Source organism: Leuciscus leuciscus, assembly GCF_965113295.1.
Source record: "Leuciscus leuciscus genome assembly, chromosome: 22".
Classification (NCBI taxonomy): Eukaryota; Metazoa; Chordata; class Actinopteri; order Cypriniformes; family Leuciscidae; genus Leuciscus; species Leuciscus leuciscus.
In genome coordinates, this window is record NC_138746.1 from 36,150,680 (window position 1) to 36,166,468 (window position 15,789).

The following is a 15,789-nucleotide window of genomic DNA, read 5'->3' on the forward strand; positions in this document are numbered from 1 at the left end:
TTTTCTTCTCTGGACTCTGATTTAATGCTTAAATGAAATGTTAGTTATCAAAAAAGCATGTCTGATTAATCATGAAACTTAAACTTTTAGTAAATTGTTCTCAAAATTATGACAAAAAATATATATTTTTAGGGCCTTATGAATTTAAAAAAAAATTTTTTTTTAAAATTAAATTCTATTTTATTTTCCCCAAATTCCGTGTTTCCGCTTACATTTTTCTGGATTCCATTTTAATGGTTAAATTAAATTCTAAGCAGATTAATTCATTAATAACTTTTATTTAAACAGAGCCACATGAAAGGTTTTCTTTATTTTCTTTAATATTAAAAACAGTGGTAATTAAATTAAGGCATAAAACATGAACAATTTATTGAATCTTTTAAAATGTAAATCAAATGATAGTTAAACATTTCCTTTTATTGTTTTGGCAGACAGTGTTGCTCAACAGAGCTTTACTATTAAAAGGAAAACATAACCAAAAAAATGAGCTTTTTCCTTAAAGTTAGAATAATTGTATTATTATTAAAAAATTACTATATTAAAGCCAATAAAGTATAGACTAATTACAATTATGGGTTCACCGTTCAAGTAAAAGCAGTTGTCCACAATCAATTTATTTCAAGATTTAGATTATCGGCCAATATATCGGTTATCAATATCGGCCAAAATGTCCATATCGGTTCATCCCTAATGAATAGAGCCAAAACCTACTAAACAAAAAAATAATCTGGAGTTTGTTACCATGGACGAACACTTTTGTCTGTAAAACACACTAGCGCAGAGCTCCCTCAACACATCACATCACAGTTCTACAATCAGATCGTTATTAAAATCACACACACTCATGAGGAAGTCCAGCGTCTCGGCGAGGGAAAGCGTTTCGATCTCTCGGATCATGAAGAACAATTTACAAACTTACGTGAAACTCTCACAACGTGCATCATGGGCAATTTCCTCAAGATTGACATCTGGATCTAGATGTGGTTTGGTTCCTCCCTAAAACACAGTGAATAAATCACAAGATTACCCAGATCACATGATGACAGCGGTTCAGACGTCCGCATGTGTGTGTTGAAGCGCGGTTCACCTTAGTAATGGTGAGTAATATGGCGTGTCTGTCCGCGGCGGGCGGCAAACCCACATACAGAGTTTTGTCCAGTCGTCCGGGTCTCAGCACAGCCGGATCAATGATATCTGAGACATGGAGTCATTTACGCGTTATAGAAGCTGACAAAACATCTCAAGATCTTCAGAAACGGTTCTCTTCAGTTTATCACCTGGTCTGTTGGTGGCGGCCATCATGAAAACCTGCCGGCGATTCTCCATGCCGTCCATCTCAGTGAGCAACTGGTTTACCACACGAACACTGGCTCCTGACTGACACACACACACACACACACACACACACACACACACTGATCATCAACTTCATAATCATCATCACATCTAACCAGGGTTATTAACTGCTGTAACTAGTAGTATAGAGTATAGAGATGATCACTTCTTCTGTCACACACACACACACACACACACCTCATGCTCTGAGCGACAAGGACACAGCGCATCGATCTCATCAAAGAAGATCACACACACACACACACACACACACACACACACACACACACACACACACACACACACACTCACCTCATGCTCTGAGCGACGAGGACACAGCGCATCGATCTCATCAAAGAAGATCACACACACACACACACACACACACTCACCTCATGCTCTGAGCGACGAGGACACAGCGCATCGATCTCATCAAAGAAGATCACACACACACACACACACACACACACACACACACACACACACACACACACACACACACACACACACTCACCTCATGCTCTGAGCGACGAGGACACAGCGCATCGATCTCATCAAAGAAGATCACACACACACACACACACACACACACACACACACACACTCACCTCATGCTCTGAGCGACGAGGACACAGCGCATCGATCTCATCAAAGAAGATCACACACACACACACACACACACACACACACTCACCTCATGCTCTGAGCGACGAGGACACAGCGCATCGATCTCATCAAAGAAGATCACACACACACACACACACACACACACACACACACACTCACCTCATGCTCTGAGCAACGAGGACACAGCGCATCGATCTCATCAAAGAAGATCACACACACACACACACACACACACACACACTCACCTCATGCTCTGAGCGACGAGGACACAGCGCATCGATCTCATCAAAGAAGATCACACACACACACACACACACACACACACACACACACACACACACACACACACACACACACACACACACACACACACACACTCACCTCATGCTCTGAGCGACGAGGACACAGCGCATCGATCTCATCAAAGAAGATCACACACACACACACACACACTCACCTCATGCTCTGAGCGACGAGGACACAGCGCATCGATCTCATCAAAGAAGATCACACACGGTGCAGAGTTACGGGCTCTCTGGAAGACCTGACGAACCGCTCGCTCGCTCTCTCCCACGTACTGCAAACACACACACACACCTGATGATGGCTGAACTGAACACCACGTACTGCAAACACACACACACACACACACACACACACACACACACACACACCTGATGATGGCTGAACACCACGTACTGCAAACACACACACACACACACACACACACACACACCTGATGATGGCTGAACTGAACACCACGTACTGCAAACACACACACACACACACACACACACACACCTGATGATGGCTGAACACCACGTACTGCAAACACACACACACACACACACACACACACACACCTGATGATGGCTGAACTGAACACCACGTACTGCAAACACACACACACACACACACACACACACACACACACACACACACACACACACACACACACACACACACACACACACACACACACACACCTGATGATGGCTGAACTGAACACCACATACTGCAAACACACACACACACACACACACACCTGATGGCTCAACATGTCTGTGTCATGACGTAAATATACAGAAATTAAATCAATAGAACCATTAAGATTTTTGCTAACACTTTACTTAAAGCCTTTATATTTAATGCATTATAAACTTACTTTAATGCACTGTATGATCTCATAAATAAATGTAACCACAGCTATAATACACCTTTAGAAAGTATAATGCATTAAAACATGACAAACAACCAATTTCAGATGCAACAAGGAATCTGTGAATATTATAATGCCATTCGACTTTGGTTAGAATTATTTATGTAAAGATATAATGCATTAGGATGTACTTTATGATACCTTTATAATGCATTATAGATAAAGGCTTTAAGTGTTGTTTCATGACAATCGCGCACTCACTCTGCAAATGTCCAATATCATTTAATGCAAAGTGTCTCATTCCTATGAGATTAAAAAACACCTATTCTGTAATGCAGAAAGACATTTACATTTTTACTGCAAGTATTTATATACCATGGTAGTATTTGTTATACTTATTTACTTCAGAATTTTAAAATGTACTTTTATGCAGAATATAATTTCATGTTGAAATGTGATCTGGACATGTTACACACAGATGAACAATATGATGCCAGGAGAGTAACTCTTCAGGAGGATCTCACCATATTCAGCAGCTCTGGACCCTTGACCGAGATGAAGTTCAGGCCGGACTCGTTAGCGACAGCCTGTAACGAGACCAGAGACTGATGAGGAATGAGTCTGTGGAGAACTAGATCAGAACAACAGTCCTGAACCTCTCAGATGTCAGATTTCAGCTTCAGTCTTACAGGTTTGGAGTAAATGATGAACAACCCCTTTAATTTAAGAAGATTATGATGAACAAAATGCACAAGAATCATAAACTTTTGTCACAGAGAAAAATAATTTAGGGTTTTGTTGGGGGAACCAGGATGATGTGAACTTACAAATGATGTGAACTTACAGGGATATGTCTTAAAGTGTGTTTTTTTTTTTTCTGAATATGTTCCTTGATGTTTACTTACAATGTTAATAAAAGTTTTTTGCACTATATATAAATATGTATTTGCATAAAAATATTATTTTCAACCTTCATGTTGACCCTCAGTCTGAAATGGTCTGTTTTTAAGGCTTGTCAGTAAACCGCTGTTCTGATTGGCTAATGTCACTGCATAGGAAACAGTATTAACGCCCACTCACGAGTGTTTTGAAAACATTATCCATACAAAACTGTCATTTACAGGCATTATGAAATCATTTACTTATGGTTTGTGATGCAGCTGCTGTCAGATGCCTCATCTGTTAACAACAAGTTTCTCTACCAACTCTTCATTACACACTGTGCCTCGACTACACAACAGTCTACAGTCAGATGCTCTGAACAAACATGCAATCCTCCATCCGGGACGCCATTACAATAAACCATTGCCAGGGTTCGTACACCTTTTCCAAGGTCAAATTCAAGCACTTTCAAGGTCCATTTTAAAGCTTTCTCCAGCACCACACCACCGTACATTACATACCAATACAGTCAAAACGTATTTCAAAATTGAAATGGGGTCAAACGGCGGTAATGCAGATTGAAATAAAAGTTCACCGACTTTGGCTAAGAGGGTCTTCCCACAGCCGGGCGGTCCGGCGAGCAGCACTCCAGCCGGCGCACTGAGACCCAGAGCTCGGAAACACTCCGGGTTATTGATGGGAGCCTGGGAACATACAAACACAACCGTCAGGATCTGGCCTTACTCATCATCTTCACCTTTCTCAGGTAGCAGAGTCAGGAGAAACCAATCAGTTTATTCAACAAGACTAAATACACATTAAAGGGATAGTTCACCCAAAAATGAAAATTAGTCCATGGTTTACTCACCCTGAAGTCATCCTAGATGTGTATGACATTCTTCTTTCAGACGAACACAATCAGAGTTTTATTGTAAAAAAAAAAAAAGTTTCTGTTTTGAAGTCCATTAAAGTGCATCTATCGAGCACTTTTGGAGCACTTTTATGATGGATAGATGCACTTTTATGATGGATAGATGCACTTTTATGATGGATAGATGCACTTTTATGATGGATAGATGCACTTTTATGATGGATAGATGCACTTTTATGACGGATAGATGCACTTTTATGACGGACAGATGCACTTTATGATGGATAGATGCACTTTTATGATGGACAGATGCACTTTTATGATGGATAGATGCACTTTTATGATGGATAGATGCACTTTTATGATGGATAGATGCACTTTTATGATGGATAGATGCACTTTTATGATGGATAGATGCACTTTTATGATGGATAGATGCACTTTTATGACGGACAGATGCACTTTTATGATGGATAGATGCACTTTTATGATGGATAGATGCACTTTTATGATGGATAGATGCACTTTTATGACGGACAGATGCACTTTTATGATGGATAGATGCACTTTTATGACGGACAGATGCACTTTTATGATGGATAGATGCACTTTTATGATGGATAGATGCACTTTTATGATGGATAGATGCACTTTTATGATGGATAGATGCACTTTTATGATGGATAGATGCACTTTTATGATGGACAGATGCACTTTTATGATGGATAGATGCACTTTTATGACGGACAGATGCACTTTTATGATGGATAGATGCACTTTTATGATGGATAGATGCACTTTTATGATGGACAGATGCACTTTTATGACGGACAGATGCACTTTTATGATGGATAGATGCACTTTTATGACGGACAGATGCACTTTTATGATGGATAGATGCACTTTTATGATGGATGGATGCACTTTTATGACGGATAGATGCACTTTTATGATGGATGGATGCACTTTTATGACGGACAGATGCACTTTTATGATGGATAGATGCACTTTTATGATGGATAGATGCACTTTTATGATGAATAGATGCACTTTTATGATGGATGGATGCACTTTTATGGACTTCAAAACAGAAACAGCAATTCACTGCCATTATAAAGCTTGGAAGAGCCAGGATATTTTTTAATATAATTCTGTATCCGTCTGAAAGAAGAATGTCATATACACCTAGGATGACTTGAGGGTGAGTAAATCATGGACTAATTCTCATTTTTGGATGAACTATCCCTTTAAGGCTTAACTAAGAACATGAAGTGATGCATTGCTTGAAGTATTATCAATAATCTTCAGTACCATGATGGCCATGTTGAGCTCCTCGCGGATGTCGTGCAGGGCACCCACGTCTTCCCAGGTCACGTCCGGTACGGTGGCGAAACCCTCGCGCTTCGCGGACGGCTGGACACTGGCTAACGACGACTTGAAGTCCGACATGAGGACGCAGAGTCCAGAAAGCTGCTCCTCGCTCAGAGACTCGTTCGTCTTCAGCAAAGACAACAGCTGCTCCAGCTCACATTTCTGCCAGGAAGACAGTGGCCGGACATTACATGATCTGTGTTTTATTGCAGTGTATTACCATTTCAACCTGCTATATATTTAAAGAGGCCGTATTCTGCCCTTTCTCAAAGTCTGGATGTTGTTTTTGGGCTCTACTAGTACAGGTTTCCCGCTTGAATGTCATGTCTTGTCTTTAGCTTTTCTAAAAAATCTAAAGCAAAATATAAATGTGTAAACCTACTTTATAACATTTGTCAGATCTGGTCATGAGACTGTACATTTACAACATTACATAGCCAATCAAATTATGTTTTGAGGAAAAAGTGAAATTAAAATTTATATGGAGCAAAACTTGGCAATAAAGAGCCAAAATTTCACATTTAAAGAGCTCCTATTAAGCTTTTTACAAAGTCTTGATGTAGTTTCAGGCTCTACTAGAACAGGTTTTCCTGCTTGAATGTTGATTATTTTCCTCATATTCTCCATTGTTGCGGCTCCTCTCTTCCCAGTCTGTCAGTAACGCTCTGTTTACTTCCTGTCTCTATGAAGCCCCTCCTTCTGAAAAGCACACTGTGCTCTGATTGGCTGGCTGGAGAAGTGTGTTGTGATTGGACGAGCGCTTCGAGTGTGTTTGGGAAATTTCCCGCCCCTTACCATAACCGCCAGTTTAACACACTACTAACTAACTCAACCAGGCCCCGCCCCTTTATTCTGCGTATGAATTATTATAATGAGGAATATGGTGACGTGTTCGTTCCCGGAAGAAACTCAAGATTTCAGAAACACTGACACTGATATAGAGAAGAACTGGAGCTCATGCTCAAACCGCAACATTACACACTAAACACAGATGAAGAAGGAGAAGCACTAATTTCTAGTCGACTAGAAGAGTCTTCGAGGGCAGCCCTAATTTAAAGACACTGCAATGGTTTCACGTGCAACGTAAGCGATGACGCACATCAAGGTGAGTGTGTGATGTTGCTGTTTGATTATAAACATCTGCAAAGTTACAGCACTCAAAATTCAAAGCAAAGGGAGATATTTGCTTTTAAAGAAATTGCTTTTTAAGGACTACCATCTTTCTGACTCCGGTTTGAACAAAAGGCTAAAAGTTTTTTAAATGTTCAGTTTGTGTGTGTGTGAGGTAAAAGGACACAAGCTGTTGAAGCTCCGCCCCCTGTGCCGGGAGCAGCAGCTCATTTGCATTTAAAGGGACACATGAAAACGGTGTGTTTTTGCTCACCCTCAAAAACTTTAGCATGCTATAAAACATATCTGTGGGGTATTTTGAGCTAAAACTTCACACACACACACACTCTGGGGACATCAGACTTATTCTACATCTTCTGAAAAGGGCATTATCCCACATATTTAAACGTGTGGTACCGGTGGAGTGGTGTCTTCACTGCTGGACTTCAGCAGGATTCGGTTGACGGTGGTCATGGCCGCCTCACGACACAGCGCCATTAAATCTGCGCCCACATAACCCGGTGTGAGACGCGCCAGCTGTCGGTAGTCAAAGTCCTCCGGCAACGTGATCTTACGACACAGTGTCCTCAGAATCCTGCCATGGAATACATTGAGCAGACATTTTGTTTTTAGACAGCAACACTAAAGCAAGATGGATAACACTTTCTATTAAGTTCATGCTTATAATGAATTATAGCCCCATTTATACTTATTTATAAGTATTACTATTCTATAAAACATATTTATAAAGATTCATTAAGACCTATACTGCATTATAAGAACAGTTATAGTTAGATTTATCTTATTTTTTATAATTACTTATAAGTAAGGCATTTGCCCTTTCAATGTGCATGTTCATAATCCATTATACACTGATTTATAAATGATCAAATATAAAATAGATCCAGAGAAACGTCTTTGCTGTACCCATTAGCTATCAATTATGTCTTTAATCGCTAATATTTGCATTCGAGGTCATGAATATGGTAATTTTGATTTAACATCTATATCTACTCAGCCATATGTATGGTTTTGCTTATTGCAGTTTGAAATTATACTTTAAAAAATATTGTTGCAGTGTTTTGCTAGTATGTAACATTAAGAAAAGATAAATTTTTTACTAACTGTTTGTATTAATGATTTCTGTTTTTTTATTATTTTAAAATATATATTTTATTTTATTATATAATTATTCATTAGTTACATTTACAAGTAAACAACTTAAAATGTATAATGAGCACATCTCCATGATTTCTTCATAATGGTCTCCTATGTTTTCACTTTACTTAAAGCCATCAATAATGCATTTATGGAGGTTAATAACTGTATTATCACTCACAATAAATATTTATAAGAACACAACACGGCTATTAATAACAAAATATTCACTTATTTGACAGAATTAAATCTGAATGACTAAAAAGTCATTGCAAATGCAGCCCCATGCGCTTGATCTGCCATTCTGGGTGGCTAACTTCACAATCAATGGAAATGTGCAGTTTAACTTTAATAAATAAAGTATATAGTCCTATCTGTAATCAATAGAAAATTACACTGAATATAGGCCTTTAAATAAACTGATAGTCCTGCTGCACGGGTTTCCGTTATTATTCCAAATAATAAAACAAATAAATAAAAGGGTGTGTTTAATTTATTAGGCTAGCCTACTGTCAATAATAGAAAAAAAAATTAACAAATGAATTAAATATTATTGACGCACATGCTTTTCTGTCTCATTATTGCAATCTCTCTCTCTCTCGCTCTCTCTCTCACACACACTCTCTCTCTCTCTCACTCACTCTCTCACTCTCTCTCTCTCTCACACTCTCACACTCTCTCTCTCTCTCTCACACACTCTCTCTCTCTCTCTCTCTCTCTCTCTCTCTCTCTCTCTCACACACACTCTCTCTCTCTCTCTCTCTCTCTCTCTCTCTCTCTCTCTCTCTCTCTCTCTCTCTCTCACACACACTCTCTCTCTCTCTCTCTCTCTCTCACTCTCTCTCTCTCTCTCTCTCTCTCTCTCTCTCACACTCTCACTCACTCTCTCTCTCTCTCTCTCTCTCTCTCTCTCTCTCTCTCACACACACTCTCTCTCTCTCTCTCTCTCTCTCTCTCTCTCTCTCTCTCTCTCTCTCTCTCACACTCTCACTCGCTCTCTAATAACTGCATTAATAACTGTTCTTATAATGCAGTATAGGTCTTAATGAGTCTTTATAAATATATTTATAGAATAGTCATAAATAAGTATAAATTGAGCTGTAATTCACTATAAGCATGGCTTCATAGAAAGTGTTACTGAAAGATGAGCAAGAAAGAGCCTGATAGGTCCTCTTTAACTATGACATCAGTAAGCCACAGCTGATTGAGCGGGTGACACGTACTTCAGTCGCGCGCCCTCATCAGGAATCCCCAGACAGATCTCTCGATCAAACCTGCCGGCTCGCCGCAGGGCCGGGTCCAGCGAGTCCGGGCGGTTTGTGGCTCCGATCACCAACACCTGAGCCGGCTCCGATAACGAACTGAGGTCTGAAGACAACAACAAACAACGGATTATAAAAACACACTTGAGAGAGGTGTTTCAGACAGCGCTCGAACACATAATTGATTCCTCTTTTGCGTTTCCTTGCCCTTGAACGGACACACACACACACAGTTCTGTCTAAACACCGTCTCTGCGAGTGTTCTCTGGGTTCTGTCGTCAGTGAACAGTTGAGGAAGAAACCGGATGTTTGTCAGTTTATTCGTCTTAAAGTGACAGTACACTAATATTCCTGCTGTCGTCTGTCATTAATGTTAATAAAACAGAATACAGCTTTAACAAAGATTAAACTATATTTAATTTCTACAGTGAACAAATAGTGTTATTTTACATTTAGGCTTAATTATTCATTTCTGTACCTGAATATTACTGTTAGACTTTGTAACTTTGTTATTTAGTATTCATCTCTGCTTGTAATTTGTGTATTTGTTCTTATTTTATTATTAACTGTTCACTTGTTTTTAATAATGTTGAACTTTATGAGTAAGGCTAGTAGTTTCTGCTGTGGTGGCGAAGTACTTCATGTGAGCTTTAAGTAATAAATGAAAAGCAAAGTTACATGTAATCCCTGCCCCCCAGCCCATAAGATGTACAGAATATACATTTTATTTTTGCTGATACGAATAATGATCCAATCCGTGGCTCAAAAAACATAAATGAACGGAACCGTGAGTTTTGTGAGATCAACACACACACCATCCAAGCAGGTGAGAAGCTGAGCAACAATCCTTCGCTCCATGTCTTTGGAGGCGATCTCTCGTTTAGGAGTGATGGCGTCGATCTCGTCGATGAACAGGATACAGGGAGCGCTGCTCTATAGGAACAACAGAGACCAAACAATTACACAAACACCAATGGAGACACACACTGAAGTCACGGTTAGCCTTACTTTCGGTTCAATTCAGAGGCATACTTGTTTTCCTGTTTCCTGTGTTCTAGTCACTAGTTTGTTACCATGGTTACTGATTATGTTGTGCACCTGTGTCTTGTTGAGTTCTTGTTATCCTGGTTATATGTGCCCTCAGTTTGTTCAGTTCTTTGCTTCTAGCCGTTGCGATCGCCCCGTTGTTGGATTACCGTCTTTCTCTTCATTGTGAATAAAGTTATAAAGCTGCAAATAGATCGTAATCTCCGCTTACGTTCCGGTGGGCTGTGCTGACAACATTTTATTTTAATCAATCTTCATTTTGATGAACTGATATTGGTTCTTAAATCCCAAGAATCGATCTTTCAGTCTGTACTGTTTTCAGGTGATACATGAACAAAACTTCACAAAACATTATCTGTAGCTCCTGCCATCTAATCATGGCTGTACGCTTTGATACTTTTGATGTGAAACAAAGTCTCAGCTTTCAAATCCTGTCAGTTTATCCTGGTTATCACTAAATTCATCACTATTTCATCACTAAATTCAGTCCATAAATGTGCGTTTATGTGTGTTTAATGTGTGTGACAGATGAACCCATCATCTCTTCCTCTATACTACTAGTTACAGCAGCAAATAATGATCAGTGAAGATCAGAAGGATCTGATGTTGATGCTCAATCAAACCTCTCTGAAGGTGAAGACATGTTCAGGAGTGTGAATCTTACTATGGCTTGCTCGAACAGTTCCCGCATCTTCTGCTCAGATTCTCCAGAGACTCCAGACACCAGCTCCGGTGCAGAGACCTTCAGCATGGGCAAACCCGTCTCCTACACACACACCAGACACACTTGCTCAGTAGTGAAAAACACTCACTCACTCACTCACTCATACATACTCACCCACCCACTCACCCACCCACTCACACACACTCACTCACACACTCACTCACACACTCACTCACACACACACACACTCACTCACTCATACATACTCACCCACCCACTCACCCACCCACTCACACACACTCACTCACACACTCACTCACACACACACACACACTCACTCACTCACTCACTCACTCATACATACTTACCCACACACTCACTCACATACTAACACACTCACTCACACACTCACACACTCACACACACTCACTCACACACACGCTCACACACTCGCTCACACACTCGCTCACACACTCGCTCACACACTCGCTCACACACACATGCTCACACACTCACTCACACACTCACTCACACACTCACTCACACACTCACTCACACACACACTCACTCACGCACACACTCACTCACGCACACACTCACTCACACACTCACTCACGCACACACTCACGCACACACTCACTCACACACTCACTCACACACTCACTCACACACTCACTCACGCACACACTCACGCACACACTCACTCACACACTCACTCACACACTCACTCACACACTCACTCACACACTCACTCACTCACTCACGCACGCACACACTCACTCACACACTCACTCACGCACTCACTCACGCACTCACTCACGCACTCACTCACGCACGCACACACTCACTCACACACTCACTCACTCACGCACTCACTCACGCACTCACTCACGCACACACTCACTCACACACTCACTCACACACTCACTCACACACTCACTCACTCACTCACGCACACACTCACTCACACACTCACTCACTCACTCACTCACGCACACACTCACTCACACACTCACTCACACACTCACACACTCACACACACTCACTCACACACTCACACACACTCACTCACACACACGCTCACACACACGCTCACACACTCGCTCGCTCACACACTCGCTCACACACTCGCTCACACACTCGCTCACACACACACGCTCACACTCACTCACACACTCACTCACACTCACACACTCACTCACACACTCACTCACACACTCACTCACACACTCACTCACACACTCACTCACACACTCACTCACACACGCACACACTCACTCACGCACACACTCACTCACGCACACATCCACTCACGCACACACTCACTCACGCACTCACACACTCACTCACGCACACACTCACTCACGCACACACTCACTCACGCACACACTCACTCACTCACTCACTCACTCACGCACTCACTCACGCACGCACACACTCACTCACACACTCACTCACTCACTCACGCACACACTCACTCACTCACTCACACACTCACTCACTCACACACTCACTCACACACACACTCACTCACACACTCACTCACACTCACTCACACACACACTCACGCACTCACGCACACACTCACTCACGCACACACTCACTCACGCACACACTCACTCACGCACACACTCACTCACACACACACTCACACACACACTCACACACACACACACTCACACACACTCACACACACTCACCCACCCACTCACACTCACTCACTCACTCACTCACTCACTCACTCACGCACTCACGCACTCAACCACACATACTAACACTCACTCACTCACACTCACTCACTCACTCACTCACACACACACTCACTCACACACACACACACACACACACAATCACTCACACTCACTCACTCACTCACACACACACACACACACTCACGCACTCAACCACACATACTAACACTCACTCACTCACACTCACTCACTCACTCACACACACACTCACACACACACACACACACTCAACCACACATACTAACACTCACTCACACTCACACACACACACTCACACACACACTCACTCACTTACTCACTCACACACTCACTCACTCACTCACACACTCACTCACTCTCTCTCTCACACACACACAGTCACTCACTCCGGCCACAGCTTGAGCGAGCAGTGTTTTCCCACACCCCGGCGGCCCGTGAAGGAGGAATCCCCGCGGAGGAACGACTCCGAGCCGCTGGTACACTTCCGGATGCCTCATATGGATCAGCAGTTTACACACATCCTGAAGAACACAAGCAACCGGAGACCGTTAGACATCAGTGTGTGTGTGAGCAGTTAGTCATCAGTGTGTGTGTGTGAGCGCTTAGACATCAGTGTGTGTGTGTGTGAGCAGTTAGTCATCAGTGTGTGTGTGTGAGCGCTTAGACATCAGTGTGTGTGTGTGTGAGCAGTTAGACATCAGTGTGTGTGTGAGCAGTTAGTCATCAGTGTGTGTGTGTGAGCGCTTAGACATCAGTGTGTGTTTGTGTGAGCAGTTAGACATCAGTGTGTGTGTGTGAGCAGTTAGTCATCAGTGTGTGTGTGTGTGAGCAGTTAGTCATCAGTGTGTGTGTGTGAGCGCTTAGACATCAGTGTGTGTGTGTGTGAGCAGTTAGACATCAGTGTGTGTGTGAGCAGTTAGTCATCAGTGTGTGTGTGTGTGAGCAGTTAGACATCAGTGTGTGTGTGTGAGCAGTTAGTCATCAGTGTGTGTGTGTGTGTGTGTGTGTGAGCAGTTAGTCATCAGTGTGTGTGTGAGCAGTTAGACATCAGTGTGTGTGTGTGTGTGAGCAGTTAGTCATCAGTGTGTGTGTGTGTGAGCAGTTAGTCATCAGTGTGTGTGTCATCAGTGTGTGAGCAGTTAGACATCAGAGTGTGTGTGTGTGTGTGTGTGTGTGTGACGTTCACCTGCAGAGTTTCATCACTGCCACCGAAATCCTCAAACTTCACAGCGCAGTGCTGGAGCTCATGGGTCTTGATCTTCCCTGGAGTTAAAATGAGGAAACAGTTTTATCACACAATCTGACTCTGACTCTTTAGGTGAATATCACAAAAGCATGTCTGTGTCATATCACACCCAATAAACTATTCACAAATATGGTTTGCATCAAGAAAATACGTTTTTTTTGCATCACATTTTATTGATTTTTCCCATTTAAAAATACTATCATGATGTATAAATACTTTACAATGAGGTTCCATTAGTTAACATTAGTTACGACATTAGTTAACATGAACTAACAATGAAAAATAATTCTAAAGCGTGTCAATTTCAACATTTACTAAATCAAAAGTTGATCTGTTGTTGTTAATTTTAACTAATGAACAACTAATGTTAATAAAGATGGTCACTTTACAATAAGGCCATTAGTTAACATTACTTAATGCGTAAACTAACATTAAAGGTGCTCTAAGTGATGCCACGCGTTTTTTAGGCCAAAACATTTTTTGTCACATAGAGCAAACATCTCCTCACTATCCGCTAGCTGCCTGTCCCCTGAACACACTGTCTCTCTAGACACCACAGGCTCCACAAACGGCAACAAAAACAAACTGGGCTCACCCGCACCACGAAACACAACAAACAGTGCTCCAGCCAATCACCGGCAAGAAGTATTTGAGGGGTGTGGTTTGGAGGTTAGTGCGCGTACACATGAAGGGGGTGTGGAGGAGAGAGAAGCATGAAGAGGGAAGTTTGAATTATGGCCGACACACGACCAAAGAGACGACGTTCCGATGAACAAATTGCAAAGAAGAGGGACAAGGATAAGGAACGCGTGAAGTCCTGAATTTACATCGGAAAAACCCTCGAAAGGTGGCGAGAACTCCGCCGGCAGAAGGGCTTCCAATCAGACATTCAGTTGCTCTGTTTTTGCAGAACAGGTAAATCCATTTTTCTTTCTAAACTGACGTTCATGTTCGCCAAACCAACACAAGGATGTAATTAGCTAGAACTATGCAGTCAGCGTTAGCTTTGGTGAATACAACATATGTTTCTAGCAGCTAGCGATCAATCTCTATTGTAAATGGTCAAGCAAATTCACAGTAGGGCGACAATTTGTGTGAATGATTGTTTTCACCCACTGTTTGTTATGGATTTGAATGTTCATTTATAGGCTATTGACAACTTTGACTAAATTTGTTTACGACGCCGCCGTTGTTTATGCTCACTGGGAAACGCGAAGCTACGTTATCTTGCTATTATTGCGTCCTTGTCAAGTCAAGTCAAGTTTATTTGTATAGCGCTTTTCACAATACAGATTGTATCAAAGCAGCTTCACAGTATTAAATTTAA

The 15,789-nt window shown here is 41.7% G+C and overlaps 1 protein-coding gene across 1 annotated transcript in view; it reads right to left on the minus strand.

The window, feature by feature from the left end:
* nvl (nuclear VCP like) overlaps window positions 1-15,789 on the minus strand; it is a 34,908-nt gene that overhangs the window by 3,634 nt on the left and 15,485 nt on the right. Inside the window, exons 8-20 of the mRNA XM_082153763.1 lie at window positions 14,403-14,479; window positions 13,603-13,737; window positions 11,487-11,588; window positions 10,591-10,708; window positions 9,737-9,881; window positions 7,773-7,950; window positions 6,186-6,407; window positions 4,603-4,707; window positions 3,646-3,708; window positions 2,420-2,539; window positions 1,278-1,377; window positions 1,088-1,194; window positions 920-996 (exon numbers count right to left, since the gene is read on the minus strand). Of these exons, the coding sequence (XP_082009889.1) occupies window positions 920-996; window positions 1,088-1,194; window positions 1,278-1,377; window positions 2,420-2,539; window positions 3,646-3,708; window positions 4,603-4,707; window positions 6,186-6,407; window positions 7,773-7,950; window positions 9,737-9,881; window positions 10,591-10,708; window positions 11,487-11,588; window positions 13,603-13,737; window positions 14,403-14,479 (1,549 nt within the window). The remainder of the gene's footprint in view (window positions 1-919; window positions 997-1,087; window positions 1,195-1,277; window positions 1,378-2,419; window positions 2,540-3,645; window positions 3,709-4,602; window positions 4,708-6,185; window positions 6,408-7,772; window positions 7,951-9,736; window positions 9,882-10,590; window positions 10,709-11,486; window positions 11,589-13,602; window positions 13,738-14,402; window positions 14,480-15,789) is intronic.